This window comes from Diorhabda sublineata, chromosome 3, assembly GCF_026230105.1.
Source record: "Diorhabda sublineata isolate icDioSubl1.1 chromosome 3, icDioSubl1.1, whole genome shotgun sequence".
NCBI classification, from domain to species: domain Eukaryota; kingdom Metazoa; phylum Arthropoda; class Insecta; order Coleoptera; family Chrysomelidae; genus Diorhabda; species Diorhabda sublineata.
The window spans coordinates 21,096,256-21,113,461 of record NC_079476.1 but is presented as its reverse complement, the minus strand read 5'-3'; the positions used below and the strand labels follow the sequence as shown (position 1 = coordinate 21,113,461).

The 17,206-nt window shown below is 31.7% G+C and overlaps 1 protein-coding gene across 1 annotated transcript in view; it reads left to right on the top strand.

Moving 5' to 3' along the window:
• Positions 1 to 4,646: 4,646 nt before the first annotated feature.
• LOC130441699 (uncharacterized) overlaps positions 4,647 to 17,206 on the top strand; it is a 32,194-nt gene continuing 19,634 nt past the window's right edge. Inside the window, exons 1-3 of the mRNA XM_056775482.1 lie at positions 4,647 to 4,706; positions 6,705 to 7,089; positions 8,153 to 8,484. Of these exons, the coding sequence (XP_056631460.1) occupies positions 4,647 to 4,706; positions 6,705 to 7,089; positions 8,153 to 8,484 (777 nt within the window). The remainder of the gene's footprint in view (positions 4,707 to 6,704; positions 7,090 to 8,152; positions 8,485 to 17,206) is intronic.

The window sequence follows — 17,206 nt, the reverse complement described above, 5'->3', positions numbered from 1 at the left end:
TTCATATTCATTGGATGACTTGTTGCAGATTTGGTTTATTCTAACCCTTTATTAGTTCCATGGTTGAGACATTTTAAATCCAGAGTTTAATTTCAAGCAGCAAAATTTACTTGATACCCTAACAGTTACCAGAAAGAAACAAATAAGTATAAGAAGAAAAAAAGATATGGTTCAAATACGGAAGAATTTGGATTTGAATACTTGCACGAATTTGTTGAAAATGTGCCTGCACTAATACAAACATGTGTTTAATGATTAATTTTAATAAACTTCAACAATCAGGTAATGTTTATAAATATGCACTTGAAAAATTTCGTAATCTACTGATTCATAGCTGATTCAAATTCTTACCAGCTGTCACAAATTTACTTTTATCAATTTAGATAAGATGTACGATAATCCTCATACTTATTTAAATAGATAAATTGCACAACGTGTAGATGATAGTAGAAGTTTTTTTATTTCACATTATCAAAAGTTAGTTTGAGTACACGCTTCTTGAATTTTAAATCCCACAACACATATTTTTATTTCTATCAAACATTTCCTTGTTACTAAGAGAAAGATACATTCTGCATGAGAGAGGTTGATTTTTTGGGTGGGTTGAGTAAATTTTTCATGTTGAGGAAGAGATTATTGGGTTTGGCCCTGATACAGGAATTACTCCTCTGCAGGGCATTTTAAGCTTACTGCCCGTAATTTAACTTCATCTGGTAGGGAAATGTTTGATGATATATAAATATAATATTTTTGAGACAAACGCGACCTTGTTTCTAAATTGTGGCCACAGAAATATTCTGTTCTTTTTTAGTTGATTCTAATATATAACAAATAGCGAACTATTCAATTTCATAATCCAAACCAATCGAAATTTCAATATAAACAATAATTACGGCTACTATCAGATTATTTTCAGTCAGACAGATTGTCCCTGAAGTAGTTGAACCAATCAAACATATTATGGTTTCTTGGATATATTTGATCACATTTTTTTAATTCTACATGGAAAATTGGGCCAACTTTGAATAATTGTGATGTTTACAACAGTTACTTAGTATACCTTGAACTATAATTCGTGATATTCGTTGTTCCATTATTTCATAATACGGTGTTCAAATATTAAAGTTGAGTTTGTCAAATTAAAACAGCTTTTTTAGTTATACCTTTAGTTCTTTATACCTATTTCTAACCGTTTCGAATTTATAAACACTATCAAAATGTATTTTTCTTATTAGTAATGTTTCATCTAGGTACCTTTTGTCCATTCTGGTACATTGAATTATACATTATAGCAAATATTATTAATCATTGACTAAAGGTCTTTCCACTTAATGTCACTCTACCTAAAAAAGCATTGAGTGTGTCCTGATACCATTCAGATGTCACTGTAACTTAAAAAGTACTCAATCATCATTGAGAAACATGAACCTAAAACTGAAAATTAATTCCCAAAAGAAACTAAGCTTCTAAATTTTGTGAAGTATTTGAAAGCTTAGTTTTTAGTTTAAAAAAACTTTAAAAATATGCAGTTCCAGCTGTGTTACTGAAAAAGAAAACCAATAACAGCTAACACGGGGACATATAAAAAGCCGATTGTTTACCCCACGGCCGTCATTTTGACGTAGATCAGCTGTTTTCTTAGATGGCCTAGTATTATATCTTGTCAAATGTTATTAGGTGAATTGAAAATGTCAAAACAATAAGATGAACTAGACAGATACTTCTAGAGTTATGAAAACTGAACATTTAGATAACTCTATTGAGAGTTTACAGAAAGACGAAAATAGAAAAAAATTCTGGTTGAGTATTATTTCATTGCCAGATTTAGTCCCGTGGAATGTGAGTATTTTATTTACTCAACCCAATAACCTTAATATGATCTATATTTTGATACAAAAAATTATTAACACAAGGACGTACATTTTTAAAAACAAAACTTTATTATTTTCAACGTGTTTACTTGAATCAACTTTGTAATAATAACGTTTTTATAAGACAAAACTGCAAAGCACTCAACTTCTTTCATCTTTTCATGCGTCGTGAAGAAGGACTGAGATAACCCACGTAAGTACATAACAGTTTTAGCATGACGTGTCATAATAAACAGGAGTGACATTTTCTTTCACATTTTCGGGAAAATATCTCATAGCTTCAGTTTCACCCCATTTTTTTAAATGAAGATACTTTTTAAGCAAAATGAAACAACATCAGATCTGGGAAATATAACAAAAACTCTTTGCCGTGGTAGCTTCTAGTATTAAATACATTCGCTTTCGTGTCTGCCTGTATATAGACTAATATCATGTATAAACTTTTCTTAAGAGATGTTTTTAGCTGAATTTTCGTCAGATTTTCTCTTGTACATTAAAAAAATTTCTAATTATGACATATGATCACAATGTAGTCATTTAGACACTCGTTTATACAAAAAACTTTCTACGTCTTTTGTCAAATGATTAAGTAAGAAAAAATCATTTATAAACAAAAATTGGAATATGAGCATTTTTTCACAATTATCGTTAACATTATAAAGTCGTTTTACCCGCTTTTGTATTTTCGAGGAGCTCTGTCGCTGTCATTACGTCTTAAGAGCTCCAAGGTCCAAGAGTGTACGTCCAAACTATTGTGGGAATGTAAACAATGTAAAAAAGCACTAGCTAACAAAAACAAAGTAACCCTAATGTGGTTTCCAGGCCACCAGGGTATACAGCAGCAGAAAGCCATGCCAAAAAAGAGGCAATGACTCCATACCAGAACACTACATTAATAACGAACTGAATAAATGCTAAAGAAACAGATGGAATCTTACTAGAGAATCACTCCAGGCCTAAGATAATAGAAAATATTCAAAACCATATCAGCTAAGAAGCATGAAGAACTTCTCATGATGACCAGAAACGATATGAAACTGGTGGTCGGTCTTCTGACAGGTTACTGTCCTCTCAAATACCATTTTAAGACGATGTGAATGGCAGAGAACGACAACTGCAGATTCTGCGAGCAAGCCATGGAAACAGCACAGCAACTACTCTGCGAACGTCCTACCCATTTCGCTAGAAGGCTTAATGTATAGGTGCAGAATGGTTGAAAAGCCATAAGGACTCCCCAAAACAATCTACAACCTAAGCGACGAATTCTTCGGTTAAAATCAGATGTCCAGTCTCTTAATCATAAACGTTATTTTGGGCATTTTGAAAGGAATGCACCATGGTTTCTGTGCATAAGTTTTAAATTTTTTAACAAAGCAAACTGTATCACAGACCTCACCTTATAGCTGATATTAAAAATACGGCAAATACGGTATGGACGTCGACTGATATACCGCACATGCAGGCTCAAAAAAATACGGGATTAGCGTCCCACCCAAATATTATTCGCCTTTCCCTGCTTCTTTGCTATGATACCCTTTTGATATAATTTCGAATTTTCTACTTTTCGCCACAAAGCTGATTAAATTTTCCTTCCAGACCCCTTACCCGCAAATTCAATCTAGATCATAAATTTTTTCGCATTGTTCGCTATAACTTTTATTTAAAATTTCGTTTATGGATCTCAAATGTGGTTGAACTCACCATCAGATATCATAAATTTGGTCCTTGAGCCCCTGCAAGCTGGACACCCTTGTTTTAGAACATCGGTAATTGGGTTTAGCTGTGTCATTGCCGACAATTGTCTCAAGTTATCGCTTTCCGAGACCGAAGGTAAAATGTAAACAGTGTGTTGGACTTATGGTATGGTGTGACATTGCTGCAACTTTAGCTCTTCGACATGTGTATTCCTAGACGCATTTTGGAATGTGTAGGGATTTGTGAATCCATTATTAAAAGTAGTGAGCAGAAAGTTAGCTCATCTCCATCTGATTTATATTACGTAATTGATTTATTCACTAACACTTACACCAATACTAAACACAGTAAACTATTCACTAATATCAAATTTATTATAAAAACCGTTTAACTCATTTGTCATTATCTCGATGGGTTCATTATGACATCAAATTGTATTACTCACTTCCTTACTGCTAGAGACTCGTTTTATATACACTGTCATCAAAATCTAGAATCTTCGATTTCCTGGAAATCTCTAATTTGCCGTTAGCAAACATAAAGGCCTTGTCTTCATAAAAACAGTTGCAAAAGCTAATAAATCTTTAGTTCGATTAACGTATTAGAACAAGATCGTTTTCACGGTCTTTATTAGTTCCTAGCTATATTGTAATTCTTTGTACTTCGTTTCAGGTTTTTATTTTGATTACAACAATTCTCAACTACATTTTGGTAACGATAAATATCAGTTTCTATGAAGATGAAGACTTGAATTTTTTACCGTTTTATTTGATATTTGATACTATTTACTTAGCTAACTGCATCATGTTGATCGCTCATAGAATTTTAAAAATTCCACATGTAACGTATACAAAAACGATTGTTCCCATTATTGCAATAGATATGTTGTCAATATTGCTGCAAGTATCACTTCTATTGCCGTTTATCGATTCAAATTATAGGTATTTAGTACCTTTAATTAGAATCAGTACATTCTCAAGACTTAGGCATTTGGATATTTTTAATAAAGTTGCAAAAAGGATAATAGACCATCGTATAGTCTGGTTCATCATTCAATATATAGTTTATTTTGGTCTTATAATGCATAGTATAATTTGTATGTGGTATTTAACAGATTATGAGGGTAATTACGCTTTAAAGGTAAGATAAGAATTTAGTTAAGTGAGGTTGTCTCAATGTACAATGTCATTCCACTAATTTCAGCCGTTAAATTTGTATTTATATTACGTATATAGTTCTATTCAAATATTACTCAATATTGGTTATGGCGACGTGTTTCCAATGAAATTCGAACATCTGCATGTGTTTTTTATTATGTTTATAATTGGACAGATACTCATCATTTGGCTGATTACCAATGTAGCATGGTTGATTATCAATAATAATTTCTACCAATTTGATTCATTTCGAAGCGTGAGTACTATTTCATCTATATCTTATTAACTGCAGCTAAAAGTGATATCAAGTATTTAACTTCAAACTATCCACCCTGTATAACTCTAAAGGCGTTATTTTATATAAAAAAATGAGATACGTCAAAAATCGTATAAAAGGGTAAGTATCTTGTTTGTACGTATTGCATTTACTTTTTTTTGATAAAATAAAAACTACAATCGAGATTGAAAAGTTTTTTCCACATTCTGTAATGTGTGTCATGTGACAGAGACTACTACCAACTATTTTATTTTAAATGGGTCCTTCGCCGTATTGTTCTTGTTTGGCAACGAATAATTTCTTCACCTGAAGAAGCACTTGATGCTTTTAAATTACATATTTTGGTATCAGTGCTATTCTTTTTCAAATTTCGTTAACTGTACGTAATAATATCAGAAAAATGGTTCATTCAACAGAAATGGACAAAATAAGCATTTTCCAAATGATTGGTTGTGGAGTTAACATTTGGAGAAATAAAAATTGCGAGCTTAATTTACGAAAAAATTCCAAATTTGCCGCCCATTTCCCAAAAAACAATTAGCAAAATTGCAGTTCCGTGAGCTTGGTCATGTACTCGTAAGACTGATAAGAAAAGTAGCTGCCAATTCAGTTGGTGATGGTACGAAATTGGATAAGCTTGTGTTTCAAGAAAACCCACATAATTCTTGTCGAAAATGAGTCTAACAGTTCAACTTTAGCCACACATTAATTAGAGCATGGAGAAAAACAAATGCAATATCCTGAAACAGTTAATGTTTGAGCAGAAATTGTTGATCAATTTTTCATTGATGGCAACTTGAATGGAGACAAATATTTAGAACTGTTCCAAAATAATTTCGTCAGCTTATATCCTGATCTAACAAACCCACCAGTTAAAATGGTCAGTACGATCTTCTGATCTGAGACCTTTAGACTTCTATTTGTAGGGATATTTAAAAAATATTTCTGATACAATTGAAGATAGGTATTGTAAATATTATACATGTTTTTAATTTTATGAAGAATCTCAATAATAAATAATATGCAGGGAATAGTATTTAAAATAAGAAAATTGGTATTGGCCACTGTCACATGACACAACCTGTATAATTTTTTTATTAAAATGCGTGGCTGAAAATACATATCAACAGGTTTAAAGGCAACTTGACATAATACAACGTGCAAGAAATTACATAAATTATTATTGGACGTTGCTTGACATTATGGAAGTCTCTTGCCAGTTCATCATCGCTGCCAGAAACAAAAATTAATAAGTAGATTAAACAAAAATTTTATTCAATATTTTGTGACCAGTTTAAAACTTAAAATAACTAAGCTAAGTAAAATGAACACAAAAAAGTGGTTAGTGAAAAATTTACAGGAACAGGATGCTGCCTCGCTATTGGAGCCTGGTTGACAGATTGGTTGTTACGCCAAAAGTAACTGCGCATGCTTTTCATCAAGAAATATTGCGTGTTGTATTACATTGCACTTTGTATTGCATCATGTCATGCAGTCTTAAGTGATTTAACGGACTTATTACATCCGGCTTTTCGACGCCGTTTATTCTTATAATCATTTTACTAACATTGAGCCTTATCTGCCTCTTTAACCACCAAGCTTTGTTCATAAGTTCGCACAGTAACTTTTCAGATTACTATGGTATAACAACATTTAAGTAAATGTATTTTCAGAGCTTCTTTAAACAAAAATTACATCTCGTAGATAGAGAACGTGAAAAAATATGTCAATGATAGCGATGAAATTACAAAATGGATTACTGTCCGATATTACACATTGAAACAGAGCAAGTTCTTGGAAAATATTACGCTTTTAAAATGTCTGCCTCCTTCTTTATCACAAGACATCGATTACGATTTGAATTGTGGACTATTACATAGATCCCTATTACTTAACAATCTACCAGAATATGTACTGAGGAAGATCTCTTCAGCTATGAAAACAATTATATTGCCTGCCGGTGAAAGCGTTTATTACCAATTTGTTGTGAAAAGTTGTATGGTCTGTATAGAAAATGGAATTTTAAAAGTTCTCAGTAATGAGGACGAAGAAAGTCCTATAGTTTACTTTCGGAAAGGGACAATTTTAGGTGAGCTAGTTTATATATTTTCAGAGCAGTCAATGCTGCAACATTTTTTGTGAAAGTACCGCTCTTTTAATTATCGTACTACAAGTATCGGGTCTTAATAGTAGAAATACAAGAAAAAAAATTTGTTGAGATGTTTCTGTTTCTGTTTCTTAAGATAAAAAGATATTACGATCAAATATGCCGATATCTAGGTTGATTCATAACTGCGTGACAAAGGAAACATACGTTTTTTGATATACCATACCCAGTATATTTTCTCATATTTAGATTTCTTATATATAAGGGATATAAAAAGATATAATCATTTTTATATCAAAATCGCTATAAACACTCTGTACTTACGTTAGTATCCATGATAAAGAATTTCATGTTTATTCAATAGAGGATCAATTTTCCCACACATTTCCATTTCGATATATTTTTAATATACTTTTATACCTTTGTCATCTTCATATTATGAAAATCATTTTTAAAAACCATTTATATCAAGATTCACGGCAAAAGTTTCATTTTTTGTGTCATAAATAAGCACGAACTATTGATTGGTGAAAATTGAGCTGGAGATAGAGGAAGAAGGAAGAAAGGAACAGAATGATTGTTGTAAGAAAAATAAAATTAAAGGAAATGCCGAAATCCACAGTAAATATTGTGAATTAGAACAAAAGGTAACGCTAGCAGAACAGTTTTGAAGGAAAATAGAGTGAACAAGCTGAGCTGAGTAAATTTGTGGAAAAAGGATGATGAAAAGATAGAAACACAAAAGCAGATGGTAGACAGAAGAAATATGGAAAATCTTTTAGCACAAAAAACAGCATGGAATTATTAGTTTAAAAAGAAAAGTGATGAAAGTATATAAAACCATAAGGAACAAAGTCGAAAAAGGAATCTAGAAGAGACCGTGGTTGAGTCAATTTCGACAAACTTGTGATACTCATAGTTACCCTTCATTACATGTTTTTGACTTCAATCGGACAAACGCGAGTATTTCTAATGATAATTCTTTCACTATATTAATCTTTAATAAATACCAAAATCTCCTTTATTAAATTTATTCAATTTGTAGGAGAAACAGCTTTATTTTTAAATATACCGTCGAAAGCAACGGTAACGGCAGCAGAAAACACTGAATTAAGAGTTTTAGAAAAGCAAGATTTCATGAATGTTATGTCGCATTTCCCATACTATCTCAAACAATTACAAACTATTATAAAACTACGACTATTTGCAATAAATCAACGAGGAAAGAATTCGAAAAATCGTATTTCCAGTTTAAAAAAAATTAAAGAACAGCTTTATGACTATGCAAATAATGAGAATTTTGGATGTTTCCATGAATTATATAAATTGCATTCGCCTATTTACCGAAATGTTATTTCGGACGAAACAGTTCTGTGGGTAAGTAAATTTAAAAATAACCGTGAAAAGTAAATTCTGTCTTTATCAAGACAATAAGAATTCGGTATGACTAATGACAAAGAGAAGAGTTATCCACTGATATCGCTTCTAAATATAAACATCATAACATATAACTTATTGTCTATTGAAGATCTAATCAAGATTGTACAAAATTCGAAACCAAACGGACTCCATCTCAAACGATTTTTGGTGATTTTCTATAGTGGGCTGGTGCTTCTGAATAACAGTTTCATTTTGGCAGCTGACTGGACGATGCATAATATTCAACAATGACTTAAACATGGAACAAGCCTTCCACATTATTGAGCATTTTCAACTTTTATTCATGGCATAAAAAATTAACATATTTTCTGTGATAATCTTGGCCCTTTTATCGGAAAACTAGAGCCAGAGTTTTTTTTAACTCAAGCAAACAAAGCCAACTGCCAAACATAAATCAGTAAGATAACCAGCTAACCACGGTGCAACGAAAGTATAATAATTGATCGTGTAAACTTCTGGATTCTGATGTGAAATATGTAGACACTGTTTATTGAGCCTACACCATTTTATCTGATCGATTCATTGGCCGTATTTAGATTTCAGCCAGCATTCAAAATAATAACCAACACATCAAGTTGCTTTTTATATTGTTATGTTTATTATTAATAGATTTAAATCTATTATTGGCATCAACCTAAAACATGATTACTTATGTTGGACAATCTGTTGATTGAGAAGCTCAAGAGCTCACAACAGATTGTACTGTTTAACCCCTGGCAAAAGTATTCCTAAACGTTTCCACATCGAAATATGACTTGGTAACTGCTGGAGAGAAGTTCTGTATTTGCGTGGTTCAAAAAATACTCTTCGTTGACTTAGCACGACTACCAACAGCGTCTGAAGCTTGCCATCAACACTTCATAAAAAACATGGGAGTTTGAAACCAGTTACAATAATCAAACCATTAGCTGCCGATGAACTGTTGAATCAATTATCATGTTATCACAAAAAGTTAAAACTTGCAAGTACCGGTTGATTTTTTCGAGTTAGCACTGTGAGTTCCAAGGAAGAGGTGTGATTTATATTTTTTTGACCAAGGCGATCTTTTGTGAAGTTCGTATATGAATTCTTTTCGTTATCACAAATTCGGACTTGAAAGTTTTAAAATGGGCAAAACCAAAAAACTATCGGTTGAAACTAGTTTATTAATCGCAAGTCTTCCTAGTCTAGGCAAAAGTAACCGTAACATTGCCGCCGAATTTAAAATACCTCGATGTACAGTGTACTACAACGTGACAAAAAAATGCATCCACCAGGAGCTTTGGCGATAGAAAACGTTCAAGACGTATCAATGAATTTTGGAATCTGCATTTGAGTACTTCTACAGTGAAAAGGAAATTAAAAGAAACTTTTTTAGAAGGGTGTAAGTGAAAAAACCTGTTTTAAGACGTCAAAATAAAATTAAGAGGCTGCAGTGGGCTAAAGAACATGAAAATTAGACCCATGAAGACTGGGAGAGAGGATTATGGAGTGATGAGTCGGAGTTTGATGTTTTTGTGTCTAAGAGAATAGTTTGTGCGCAGGTCATAGGAAAAACTGATGTTAGATATATGTATAATCCCAACTGTAAATAACGGTGGAGGCTCGGTAATGGTTTAGGAATGTTTTGGAGAAAAAGCGACTGAATCTTCCAGCATGACAACGAACCCAACTGTTCCTCCCAAGCTATTCACAGAGAATTTGGAAGAATTGGAAAAAAAGAATGTACTAAAACTAATGATTTGGCCATCACGTTACCCGATAGCAGAGTCCTTCTTCTACTTCACATCTTTGGAATTTTCTGAAAAAAGAATGGAACAGAATGGACGAACAGTATTTGTGGGAACTTTTACAGAGAATGCAAAAATTGCAAAAGCAAAAGGGGTTTTGATCGATAAATCAAAAATTTTAATATATACACTAACAATTACAGATTGTAGTTTTATTAGTACTATATTCTTGTCTATGTATATTCATTAAAATATGAATATCAAAATTAATCATATTGTTTTTATTTGTTGTGTATCACGCAAACTATAGGGTGGATAAAAACTGTTGACCAGTAGTGGATTTTTAGAAAAATATCAAGAATGTGAAGAGAAATATTTGCATGTCATTGATTCAGTTATCCTAATGTCGGATATCAGTAATTTCGAAAACAAGCTCATTTCTAGAAGAAGTTGTTTTTCAATACATGCTCATAAGCAAACTCCAAAATATTTGCAGTAGTCTTTGAACGTAGAATAGACAAGACAAAAAAATTTCTTGTAAGATTAGTAAAAAGTATAATAATTAGAAATTCTTCAACCCCTTTTTAGCTCAAGATTTGGAGATTATTCAACAGTATGGTTCAAGTAACATTTTGTAGTGTGTATCCATACTATGTAGTTTTTGAAAAAAATGTACCTTCCTCCATTTCGACGTTTGGTATTTGTGGTGATATTGCATGTTTAATAGATGTTATGATTAATTGTAAATTTCACACGAATATTGACGTAAGTTTTATTCTTTTTTATGGGCATTATTTAAGCAGTATGTAGGACAAAAAATATATCTTCTAGTACAAGAGATATGAACATTTCATATGTGTTATGTGATGTCATGCTTTTGAGGTATTTATTGTATCTAAATAATCGTTGGGGTTTCATGATAAAATGCGAAGATAAGCTGTTGGATGTGGAATATTTCATATATTCAATAACACTTTTTTATTATGAATAAGACGATTTTTATTCAAAATTAAAGATAGTAATATTGAACAGAATCCTTTTTTTGATAATTTATTATTACTTAATGTTGAATACTGCATATATTATTTCAAGTTTTTTGTAACAAAATATCGATATAAACAGGTATGAAAATTAAATGACAAATATTAGTTTCCTTATAATTATCATGATTTTCATTTATTCTGTAACTAAGACTTGGTTACTTCTTAATTACTCCTTGATTCAAATAAACCCACAAATCGCATATATACAAGTTCAGTATCATTCGCAGAATGAGCAGAGTAATCTGGAGATAACCACTGTTGCCAGATTTCCATGAATGCTTGTCGCCAAACTTGCTGCCAGATGTCGCCCAATATCGCAATGCCAGGTTTAGAAAAATATGAAGGTTTGATCGCTTAAATTTAGGTGTGTTGTGAAAACGTCCACTATCTTGAGTTGTTTTTACTCATATTATTTGTTTTAACTCACCTGTGAAAAAAAATTAAGGGTTCCAATATTCTCGGAACAAAAAGAAACAGCATGTACATAATCTCACGGGAGAGATAGTGATAAATTTTGATGATTTTGATTGATTTTTAATTTTTAATATTTGTCAAAGATGCCTAATCAATATAAACGGAATGCAGCTGGTAGTCGAGGTGTCTGGAGTGAAGACGATTTATAAAATTCCATAGAAGAAGTACAAAATGGCGAGATGACTGTTTATAGGGCCTTTTTAATTCACAATATTCCACTATAAAAAAAAGAAGATTAAAACATAAAGGCCATCATCAACCTTTGGTGTAGACATCGACAAGACATTAAGTAAGCATATAAAGCATGCAGCCACGAGGTTTTCCTTCGACTATTAACGATGTAATAACTGTTGCGATCAAGTGTGCTGAGCCATTAATTAACCACAGATTTATTAAGACAGCAGAGAAGGCGGGCTATGATTAGTTGCAAATGTATTCGAGAAGAAATTACGAAATGTCATTGAGGAAAAAGAGGAAAGCTCCTATTTTGAAATGCTTTAGAGGACTCTTGGTGACAATGACTTAATAAATAAACCTGGCCATATTTACAACATGAACGAGTCTGGGTGGCAATTGAAGAATCGACCAGATCATGTTTCAGCTGAAAAATGTTCCAAAGCTGTAGTTATGTCAACTTCCAATAAAAAGCTGAAATATTCAGGGTAAATGTTTGTTGTAACACTGAAGTTAAATTTATGCTTCCCGCGTGCATAACTAAAGTACAATGAAAATAACCTGAATCCGAAAATGGACCGCTCCTAGGATATATGTCCTAAAAACCCGCTTACATAACCTCCGATATGTTTCTTGAATTGATGAAATCCTATTTTTTGTCTCGATAATTGCACAGAGTTTCAGGATATATGTTCTCACAGCGGTAATAAGAGAAAAAAGGAGTTAAATGATCTTAAGGGCAAAGGGAAAGGCAAAATAACTACTAGCCATCTCTCTTAGACTACTATGGCCACTCCCGGATACCCTGGGAGAGATTGCCAGTTCTAATGTTTTATCGTTGATTTCTGATAAAAGTTATAAATAAAGTTTATATTTGAATTCAATAAGATTCATTAAAATTGCTAGGGTCATCTTCCCTGGAATTATCCTATATACTTACTGTTGTTCCATCTTGTCCATCCTATTTCACATATCTGAAAATAATTTCATACAACTTTTTAAAAATTTACACTCCATGTGAAAATATAAAGATTCGGTGGTTGGTGGTATACAACCAAGTGGTATTGCAGCTTGTCTAGCTCGATAGCTACTAATTATATAAGGGGATAGAAATTGAGCAGCAAATGCTAAGTGGACAGATGAAGATGGAGTTTCGTAAATTGGCATTTGGAGAATTCTTGGGCAGCTGATATTATATAAAATTAAAGAATATTTATTCTATTGAATCGAAATATAGGTGATATCGAAATAAAAGTTAAGTGGACATCGAAGCAAATTAGCAATAATATAAACGACAAGAAGAGGTGATAAATTGTTGGTTAAATAATACATAAAGAAACTAACAAAAAATAAGAAAAACAAGTGGAGAGAATAGATATTGGCATTTATGTATCAAATTTTCAGTTATTAATATTTTTAGGAAGGAGAAAATAACAGTTTATTACTTATTTTGGATAAACAACTTGATAATTGGAAATTCAATTTTGATATATTCTCTTTATTTCCTATGGGTGAGTTTGACAACTAATTATAATGTTGAAGATATAAGAGATATGACTCTTCCAGAAATATGGTCAAATGTATTTTCAAATCAAGTAAAAGCGGACAGATTTTACGATTTGCTAAAATTCAATCGTTTACTTAGATTGCATAGGCTATCTGATATAAACGAAATTTTATTTGGACATGTTCACTCCTCTTTGGTGAGTTTTTTTATTACTTTCAATCTTGTTTATACGATAATTTGCATATTATTGGAATTGAACAAGTCCGTGCAAATTTTTGAGTATTGATTTTTTTAAAAACTCACGACTTTCTCTAGAATTTTATGCAATAGTTTATATTATACAAATTATCTTTTAATTTGTTGTTAAAATGAGCTTTTCCAAACGCATAATAGGATAGTGACAATTAACATCATTACTTCATACTCAAATCAACATCCAGTTTCGTAAAATTCAGCTTAAAATGGTTGATTTTGACCACACTGATTTTTGTTATTATGTAAATAATTAATTTCTCATTGAAAGACAATTATTGAATGCTATATTCTTTCTTCTACGAACTCAACATATTTGATACTGATTTTTGGCTACTGTCAATGTAAGTCAGATGGAAAGTTCTTTATCGTATGTGGCCTAAGAAATATATTTTTTACTTCCTGTTAACAAAACTTTATTCTCGATAATTATATATTATATAATAATAAACCGATATATAATAAAGGAAGCAAAGGAGAAAAATAGCCAGAAATGTAAAAAGTAGTGTAACAAGAATAAACCTTCGTGATAAGATGCATTTTGAGAGAAAACATTGTTGAAAATCTATTTTTCATCATACTTCGAATACCGAAACATACTCCTACATAAAAGAAGTAACACAAAAAAACTATTATCATAGATTTATTTAATATTATTTAATATTATAAAAAAATTTCTTGCCCTTTTGCATACAATAAGTAGTTTTTTGTTGAGGATAATCGTAGAAACCGGGTTCAAAGTTTGTTGTGTTTTTCAAGATCTCCAATTTATTCTTCAATGAAGGTTTTTTGCACCGTAAAACTGATTTTTATTGGTTTTAAATAAGAAAGGGAAGGATACTGAAAATCCGGTCCAAAAGAATTGCATTTATGTTGTATCCCATTACTATATTGAGATAATCTCTGCATGGAAAAGGAAAATAAATTCATCTATTTTCGCACAATGTCCTGGAATTTTGAAGAAACGACGAAACAATAAAATTTTGAATTGGGCAGCAAAAACGTATTTTTGAAATACGAATATAATCGGTTATACTTTCCAAAAAGAATAGTAACCGCTTAATCAAGGGCTTTTTGACTCTTTCTTTTGGTGAGTCAATCCACGTTCTATTTATTTTTTCCAACTAGAGTTCCTCGCATATTTTGGCTTCTTCCTCTATTTCTCTCCATTTTTTTCTGTTTGGGTATTACTCCACCATTTACGGACCTCCATATTGCTCAGATTTTTTGTTACATGACTTTCGCATTGGATTTTCGGTATTCATTTCGAGCGGTTTCCTGAGGGCTACCATATTAATCTTTTAACTTTGCTGTTATTTTATTTTTCCCACCCATCATATTCGTTGCGATTTTATAAATCTGGTGATATTGTATCCATTTAAGATTTCTCAATTCCAACGTTCATAAGGATTCTATATTGTCTGCCACCTAACTTTTTTGGTCCATATATTCTTCATATCATTTTAGGTGTGCTTCTACTGTTGACCTTATGGTTGTTCCATATAATTCCGTTTTAGTATGTCTACTGATTTTTTTGCTTAACATTAGAGGCCGGATTTTATGGTATGCTCGGTGGCTTGTGTGGATGCTTTGAGTGATTTCCTCGATCTTCAAAAAAATTTTTTTTATGTTCTTTACACTTCTCATTATTATCGCCAGATCATCTGCGTACGCCATTATTTGGACGTCTTTAGTAATAATTGTACCTCTCAACTTGCAGTCTTCTATTATTCCATCTAATAAATCTCTCGGGTCTAAATTCATATTAACATTCTCGAAGATGAGTTTTCGTACACTTTCTTAATTTTGTATTAACGATGGAATTAAGAATCTTGTAGACCAATATCTTCATTTATAGTCACGCTATCAAAAAGCTAAGACCTAAAGTTTGAAATTGACTTCTCAATTTTTTATGTAAAACGCATATTAAATGTTATTTGTAACTTTTACTGTGGGTTTCTGGGAAGTTTGTTCGAGTTAAGAAAATAGGGATCCGTCAAAGTTTTTTGTCATATTGGAGAATGATATAATTGTCTTTGGAAGATGTATCTATAGCTTGATAAAGAATTTCATCAATTTTAAGAAGACAACTGGATTTTTTAGTTGAAACTAATAAAAAACCAGTTGTACGGTGGACTTTTTGGAAACACAAAATACGTTGATGCTTGTCTACGATAATTTGAGCTTCCAATTTCGTTTTTTGAGTTAATGACTTACTGTACGCAAAGAGAGGAAGATATCATCTATGTGGGAAATTTAAGATACTTTCATTCTATTAGAACAACTTCTTTTATCTTTTGGTATTGGAAGTATAAATAACAAATATATTGTCTTATTTTGAATTTTAAATTTGGTGGCTTCCGCTACCCAAAGTAAATAATTTTGTTTCCTCAAATACATGAAAATGTGTGCCAATTTTAAGTGCGCTACAACATTTTTTCGGATTAAAATCTTATTTTACTGTACTATATAATTAATTCTACCGTATTTTAGGCAAAGAAAGCAGTCAATACTTTGTTATATATGATAGGGGCTTCATATTATTCTTGCTGTATACTTGATATCAGTTCATGTATTTATGTCACTTGTGATGATAATGGCTGGTATATTGTGAGTATTAAACAAATTAAATAGCTTTAAAGATATAGGTAACCTGTATCTCAGAAATTATTTATTGCAGAACTCAATTTGGATAGCATTGCGGGATCATGCTCCCTAGTGCCAAAACAATTGATGCTATTCCGTTTGATGTATCATTTATATTTTTAAGTTAGATGAATTATGAAGCGTTATAACCCCCAACATTGAATTTCCTTCCAAAAGGCCATACAAAACTTATAACTTTTCAGGGAACAGCTTATCCATTTACCCTCAAAACTTCAAAACTACCAGTTATTTTACGAGCTTTAAAGCAAACTTACGTCAAATATTAATCTACACATTACGAAGATCTAAATTTATCTTCTATGTATTTATCATAGAAAAATAATATTTCAGCCATCTCTAGGTCAGGCCAGGTACTTCTGTGACCACTCTCGTGAACTGTTTTCACTAATATAAGTTGTAGGATACAGATATAAATACCCGGTACTTTACACCCACACCAACAAAACAATTTTTTTTATCTGATAAGCTTTTCGTTATCAATATCAGATAACCAAGTTTAACCATCTATGAAGACGATATATAATCATGATACATGCACTAAAGGATCTTCTTTTTTTTTAGTTAAATTCTACAGAGTCTTACCCCGATATTCAGGATCCTAGAAGAGCTCTAATTTTATCATTTTATTTCGCTATAAGTACAGTTTTCTATACAGGCACAGGAGATTTTCTACCTAAGGCTCCAAGTGACTTCATATTTATCACTATCATCGTAGTAATATTTTTGTTTTTAAAATGTTATTGGTTAGGACAATTAATTGCTCTCGGATTTTTAAATACCGTCTGCAATGGATACATCGAGACGAAGTGGTTTCTAAAAAAGTAAGTTCTTTT